This window comes from Lipotes vexillifer, unplaced genomic scaffold (genome assembly GCF_000442215.2).
Source record: "Lipotes vexillifer unplaced genomic scaffold, Lipotes_vexillifer_v1.1 scaffold1094, whole genome shotgun sequence".
Taxonomy (NCBI): Eukaryota; Metazoa; Chordata; class Mammalia; order Artiodactyla; family Lipotidae; genus Lipotes; species Lipotes vexillifer.
The window spans coordinates 4,809,574-4,816,565 of record NW_006792775.1 but is presented as its reverse complement, the minus strand read 5'-3'; the positions used below and the strand labels follow the sequence as shown (position 1 = coordinate 4,816,565).

The 6,992-nt window shown below is 57.7% G+C and overlaps 1 protein-coding gene across 1 annotated transcript; it reads left to right on the top strand.

Annotated features, from left to right (window-relative positions):
- The first annotated feature begins 822 nt into the window (after nt 1-822).
- GAL (galanin and GMAP prepropeptide) lies at nt 823-6,681 on the top strand. Its single transcript, XM_007465982.1, has 5 exons — nt 823-903; nt 1,755-1,809; nt 4,997-5,083; nt 5,369-5,446; nt 6,611-6,681. Exons 1-5 carry the CDS (start codon nt 823-825, stop codon nt 6,679-6,681), a joined length of 372 nt encoding a protein of 123 aa, XP_007466044.1.
- The last annotated feature ends 311 nt before the right edge of the window (nt 6,682-6,992 follow it).

Genomic DNA, 6,992 nt, shown 5'->3' with positions numbered 1-6,992 from the left:
ATCCAGCCGCTGCAAAAGCGTGCGAGGGGGGTACCCCGGGGGCCCAGGACCCCGCGACCCACCCAGCTCGGATTGAGGGTCTCTGGCTGCGGAGGGCCCGCTGGCGGCACGGGACGCGGTGCCGGGGTGGGGGGCTTCCTGCCCCAGGGCCGCTAACAGCCGGGTCGGGGGGCTCTCGCGCGGGGTGCGGGGGGGGATCTCCGCCGTCCCCGCCCTCCCGCAGGCGCTCCGAGCGCCCCTTGGGAACCGAGTTCCGGTCCCTCCCGCCCACTCGGGCCGGCGAGGGCGCGGGGGGCGGGAACCGAGCCCGTGACGCGGCGGAGCGGCCCCGGACGCGCCGCATAAATCGCGGTGGCGGCGGCTCCGGGCGCTGACACGTCGAGGGAGCCCGGCCGCCGTGAGCTTCCCGCCTCAGTGTCTCCGGGGCCGCGCCACGCGGTGAGAGCCCCCTGCCCTACCCTACTCTACCCGACTCGACGGACGCGCGGCCCCGCCGACATCCCCGGACCCGCTGACGCCCCAGGACCTGCAGATCCCCCGGGCCCCGCCGCCCAAGGTACCGCGCCCCCGGGGACCCCAGCGGGAGGCGGACCCCCTTTCTCCGCCGTCCCCTCTCCGGAGGGCCCGCCTACGGGTGGACCTTCCCTGGGGCCGGCGCGGCTCCTCTGCCCCTTGCCCGGGCTCTCGGTCCTCGGCACCTCGGCTCCTGGCCGCCCTTCCCGCACCCGCAGAGGCGGGGGTCCGAGCCTCCGCCCGACGTGAGCCCTGGGGACCGAGACCGGCCTTCCCGCGCCGTCCCCCATCTCCCGCCTTCCCTTGCAGATGCCTAGAGGCTGCGCCCTCCTGCTCGCCTCGCTGCTCCTCGCCGCGGCCCTTTCAGCCACCTTGGGGCTCGGGTCGCCGGTAAGTGCAGGCTGGGGAGCAAACGCTCCCCAAGCGGGTCCCCTTCTCTGCAAAGGGGGGCAACCGCATCAGAACCAGACCCTCGGGGGAGGGTGGGTGCCTCGTGCCATCAGTTCTGCCTCCGGGCGGGCGGGGGGTGAGGGGGTCCCTGCCGCGGGGAGCTGCGCAGGGAGGGGCCCGGCTCCTGCGAGCAGACCAGAGGGGGCTGGGCGGAGGGCGGCGGTTTCTGCTCAGAGGCTCCCTCGTTTCCTCCTGGCACCTCGCCTCTCCCAGTGTGTAACAGCCCCTGGCTATCGACCACTAAACATGGACACTGCTGTACTTGAGGTTAGCGCCTCGGACGAGTGAGAAGCAAATCTCATTCCATTCAGTTCGGTAGAGCGTCAGTACACCGTGTGCGAGCTGGTGTTATCAGCATCACTTAAAAGCGAGTGGGTGCACTCTGAGTCTGTGGTCTACGGCGCTAAAGGAAGTGTTTGATAAAGCAAGTAGTCCTATTTTCATGTCAAATATAGCTTATCTGCAAATCTGGAATTTCCTGCAGCTTCCAAAAGTACATGCATTATTCTAAGTCCTGTATCATGCCTGGAAGGTCTGAGTGAATTTCACTTAATGTCCTTCTCATTTCATTTAAAGCTCTTGCTTTAACAGTTTGCAACTCTTGGTTTAGTATATGAAAGAGTAACTAAAGTGTGTTTGCAATTTAGGTTCTGTGATTATTTGAAGTAAAGAACCTCACAGGCTGCCATGGTGGGTTATACAAGCAGGAGCGGCCTTTGGGACTTCTTTGAGCCAGCGCAGCCGGTACCAGGCACGATTCTTGCCATCTGACCCCCTTTCTCCCATTTAAGGTGAAGGAAAAGAGAGGCTGGACCCTGAACAGTGCTGGCTACCTTCTTGGACCACGTAAGTGATGCAGGTGCATGGCCTCCCGACACCGAACCTGCTCTTCTAGTGCTGGCTGTGGCACTTGTGCTCATCCTGCTGTTTCTGAAATATGGGGGTAGCCAGTCATCGTTCTGATACCTTGATATTCCAGTTTGAGTCTGATAAAGGGCAACAGGGGAGTCTTCCATGAGACTTCGAGGCAGGATGGTTTCTCTGTAGGTTTAACTGATTCCCTGAAAGGCAGCCCCCCGGATGTCCCAATTCTGTCTCCTCCCCACTTGTCCCCCCACCCCCAGCCTTGGGGCACCTCGCTCTTTCTTGAACCCTGACCCATCCTGCAGCCTGCAGCTTGGCAGACCCTCAGGGCCCTCTCCAGCCTTCTCTGCACCCTTCCCCCTTTTTACCCCCATTCCTCGGCCTGGCCAGTCTCAACTGCTCGGCACATTGGCCCAGGCCTGATACCTCCGGAAGCCTCTCCTTCCTCTGGCTCTCCTGCCCTGCACCCCATGGGATTCCTAGCCTCGGACTTTGCTCAGGCTTTCCCAGGTGACCGTCTTGGAAGGCAGACATCTCTTGGGTCTCTGTTCTGGGCCCTCTCTTGGGTCCCTCTGTGTCTCCCTAAACGTTCCCATCCACTCCTTGGCTTCACAGAGCACCCCCAGGTCAACTGACCCCAGCCTTATCTCCATCTTCCGTGAGCCTAAGCCTGGGATAGGAATTCACAGGTGACCTGGAGAAGCCAAAACATGCTCACCCCAAAACTAAATGCAGAAGGTCCTCTTCCTGCTCCAAATCTGTCCCTGGAGCTGTCCTGCAGGGTGACTGATACTTGGTGTCTTGTCCTTGATGTGACATGGTCTGGACTCGGTGGGAGTAATTTGATTACGTTCATGATGCAGAGAATCCAGTGACTCTAGGGCAGCTGGGGCCTTCAGAGACCCCCTGTTCGACTGCTGCATTTACAGGGAAGCACACCGAGCTCGGGGCTCAGAGACCAGCTCGCTGCTGTGGAATTCCTAAGTGGGCGCAGAAGGTGGCAGGCAACGGGGGAGTGGGTGTGTGCAGACAGGCCACGCCTCCAGCGCTAAAGGGGACAGCTCTGGGCACTGCAGGCTACGGCCACTGCGGCCTCCCCTCGCCCACTCAGCCCCCACTGTCTGCTCTCTCTCCACGTCCTCTGTCTGCAGTGACACCTTCAGATTTTAATTGTCCTAAAGGAGGGGGCGAGGGGAGACCTTTCACTTGCCATCCAACCTCCTACCTACCCGTAGCTTTCAAATTTGCAGGCATGGTTGATTTGGGGACGTCCATCAACCTTAAAAAAAAAAATCCTCCTCTATTTATTTCCTACTTTCTTTGCCAGAAACGAGGCAAACAACTCATATACAGCTCATACCCCAATCCTTCCAGAGTCGTGGGAAGAACGGTCCCCATTTAAACGACCCCGGGGAGCTACTTTCAGCTCTTCATTCCCAAGTTTAAGTACAGAGTCTTCTCCTACTGCAGACGGTCGTTTATCTGATCACCTGGAGGGTGCCTGAGAGCCGGGCTTTGAGAAACACAGGCACAGAAATGACAAAAACTAAATGGGGCCACAGGCAGGATCTGCTGGGCATCTTTAGTCTCAGATCAAACGCAGCAGCTGGTCCCCACGTGGGCTTCTCCCTTCGCCTGCAGGAGGCAAAGACTGATTTAAAGGGCATGAGATTTCCTGAACCCTTGGCAGCCCTGAGTTCTTCCCCTGAGAAAGCACCTCGTCTCTGTGTGCCACTGGCCCGAAAGAAAGAAGGAGCCCTTCAACAGAAATACTTGTCCATGTGACTCTGGCATACTGAGAATGTATTTATCAAGAAGATTTAGGGAATTCCCTGGCGGTGCAGTGGCTAGGACTCAGCGCTTTCACTGCTGGGGCCCAGGTTCGATCGCTGGTCGGGGAGCTAAGATCCCACAAGCTTTGTGGCACAGCCAAAAAGTCCTGTTAGAAAACACACCGTTTTTCACGATCCAGTTGGATCACCAGAAGCTGTCCGTCTAGACCAGCCGCCGTCTGTCAGAATTCTCTGCAGCTTCACACTGTGCTGCTGACTTGTTGTCAGGTCAGCATAGAAAATGGCAACATAAAAACGTTGAAGACGGTTTGAGCCCGACTGCACCCAGTGGCCTTTGGAAGCGCCGGGTTGCTTATCATTCCTCCACATTTAATGCCAAGACCTCTGTCTCTGGAAGAATGAATTCGCTTTCTTTGGTCTGGGCTTGGAGGTGGTACAGTCCACCAGGCCAGGTAGCCAGAGACCGAGCCAGACCTCCTTTAGCCCGGAGGGGCCCCTACCAGGCCCTTCTCTTCATTCCAGGGCACTTGGTGGAGAGCCCTCATTCTTTCTTTCCGATGCTTTTGTTTTTGTTTTTGCTTTTTTGCCCGTGCCGCTCAGCACGTGGGATCTTAATTTCCCGACAAGGGATCGAACCTGGGCCCCTGCAGTGGAAGCGCAGAATCCTAACCCCTGGACCGCCAGGGAACTGCAGTTACCATTCCCCCATGTCACTCCACCCAGAGTGTGGGCCTGCGAGCGCACACACACACACACACACACACACACACACACACACTCACACACTCACACACACACACTCACACACTCACACACACACACTCAACCTCCTTCTTTCTCTCCCCTCCTTCCTTCTGTCTCTGTCTGTATCTCTCTCCCCGGCTTAGTCTGTCTCCCACACAGCAGCCAGTGATCTTTGAGAAATAAAATTCTGATCACATCAGAACTGCAAATCCTGTGGTTCCCCCCATGACCCCGTTTTCAGGGACGCAGGACTCCAGCCCCTGTCCTCTGCCTGGGAGGCATCCAGCTCAAACTCCAGCCCCCCCCGCCCCCGGGGCCCCCTTGGCACTCCCCTCTCCCTGCACCAGGTCTGCGCCCCAGGGGCTGGTGCCCTCTGCTGGCCACGTGCTGCCCCCTCTTGACTGGAGGCTCCCCTCTTGTTCCGTGGGGCCCCAGCACCTGGAGAAGAGCTGTACCCTGGCCCTGGCACGAGTTCCTCCCTCAGGTTCCACGGAGAACAACTCCCTCTTCCATGGTTTCCCTACCTTGGCTTTGTTTTTACAGTCCGTCGTGTTACGTGTTGGCTATAAGCAGCCATATGCCCTTTCATTACAGTGGCAACACTCAGGTGCTTTCCTCTGATTTGCAAACAGATGCCATTGACAACCACAGATCATTTCACGACAAGCATGGCTTCACGGGCAAGCGGGAACTCGAGTCTGAAGACGAAGCCAGGCCAGGTGAGAGGACTTTAATCTCAGGGCACACAGGGCAGTGGCGGTATCGGGCCCCTGCCACTGCTGACCCACAGCAGGGCCTGAGCTCAGCCCGGCCCCATCTGTCGGCCGCCAGAAATGGGAGCAGCAACCCTGAGGGTAAAGCTCGGGGGCGGCCACAAGGGGCTCAGGGCCTCCACTGCGCTGAGCCGGGCTCTGAGGGGGGGGCGGCATGCCGGTGATGCCCCCAGGTGCCCAGGTCTAAGGCAAGCACCAAGGCCGTCAACGCTGACGCCCTCTGGTTTCTAGGAAGCGCTGACAGGCGGCTGTTGGAGAACAATGTTGTGCGCATGATAATCGAGTTTCTGACTTTCTTGCAGCTCAAAGGTATGTGAAATATTACCAACATAAAATGCCACCTCTTAGAAGCCTGTGCACATAAAAAAACCTGTCAAGAAGGGACTCCACAGACTTCTCCTGGGAAGGAACCATGGTCCACCTACACACCGACAGTCACGCTGGTGGGTGGGGTTACAGGCGGGGGCATGGGAACCAGCTGCAAAGGGGCCTGGTTCATTCATTCTGCTGGACCCACATTTCTTGAACATGGTAACAGCGGCTGTACCTTCCGGGGCCTAGTTACTACACACAGTCAGGCTCTCCGTAGACCACCTTAAACCGTATCTTGGGAGCGCGGCGAGTGAAAGGAGCCCGCGGCCCAGATTGCCCTTTCACCCTGCGCAGCCTCCAGTGGGGCTGGCTGCGTGTAACCCCGACAGCTCTCCATCCTGGCATCTAGTACAGCCGACGGGGGCCTTTTTGTGAAGCATTCAGCCCCAGCACTTCTGTGCCTCAGGGCTGTCATTCATGCCACTGTGAGGGTCAAAGCTGCCCCTGTGGAAGGGGCTCGGAGTTCACCACAGGGAGGTGGCCTGGGGACACAGTGGGACGTGGGCCACTTTGATGCTCCAAGGGAGACTTCGGGTGGTGAGGTTCTGCACATCACAGTTTTGTTGTCTAGTTGGAAGAGCGAAGACTAATTCTTGGGTTCCGTTTTGATCCATTTGCTCTCAGGCTCCACTGCCTTAGTTGAGGGACTTCAGGTGGGCGTGGGGGGGGGAAGGAGTGGGGGGAGGATACTTAAGCCCTGTGGCTTTTCCTTGGAACCATCCATGGGCAGGGGGACTGTGGGAGAAGCACTTAGACACCTCAGGACCAAGTAACCGATCCGCTCTGTTTGAGCCCAGTGCAGGCTTTAGGGAAATCTCTGCTGGAGAAAATCTGCTGGTGACTTTTCCAGTGAGGGGCAGATGGACTCTTCCGGGTTTTTTGTTTGTTTTGTTTTGTTTTGTATGTTGTAACATGGAACTTCTTTCATTAGGAGACATTGATTTTCATTGCCCAAACAGGAATTATACTTTTTTAGAGTCTGACCATTTCAAATGCATACTAAGTACGAGAGTTGAATGTGACACGTGCCTGATCCTGGGTTTGCTGCCGTGAGCATCTCTGCAGAAGGCGGGCACTTGAGCTTGGCCCTCCCTTCTGCAGACGCCGGGGCCCTGGAGCGCTGGCCCGGCCCCGCTGCAGCATTGCCCTCGGAAGGCGTGGAGCAGTCCTAGGAGGCTCCCAGGGAGGTGTGGCTCTTCGTTGGCATCGAAGTCAAGCTCGAAGCCTATGATGATCATACGGCAACGAGTGCAGAGTCAGCCACCCCTGTCCTCTCTGCCCTGATGCTGTGCTCTTATCACTGAAGATTTTTTCCCTTTGGTCATAATTTTGAGCGGCAAATAAAAATCCAGCAACAGCTTGTGATTATCGTTTTCTTCCACACGTCTGTCTTGTTGCCACTGCCACCGGTGTGTGTTTAAAAGATGATGCTTGGGCTTCCCTGGTGGCGCAGTGGTTGAGAGTCCGCCTGCCGATGCCGGGG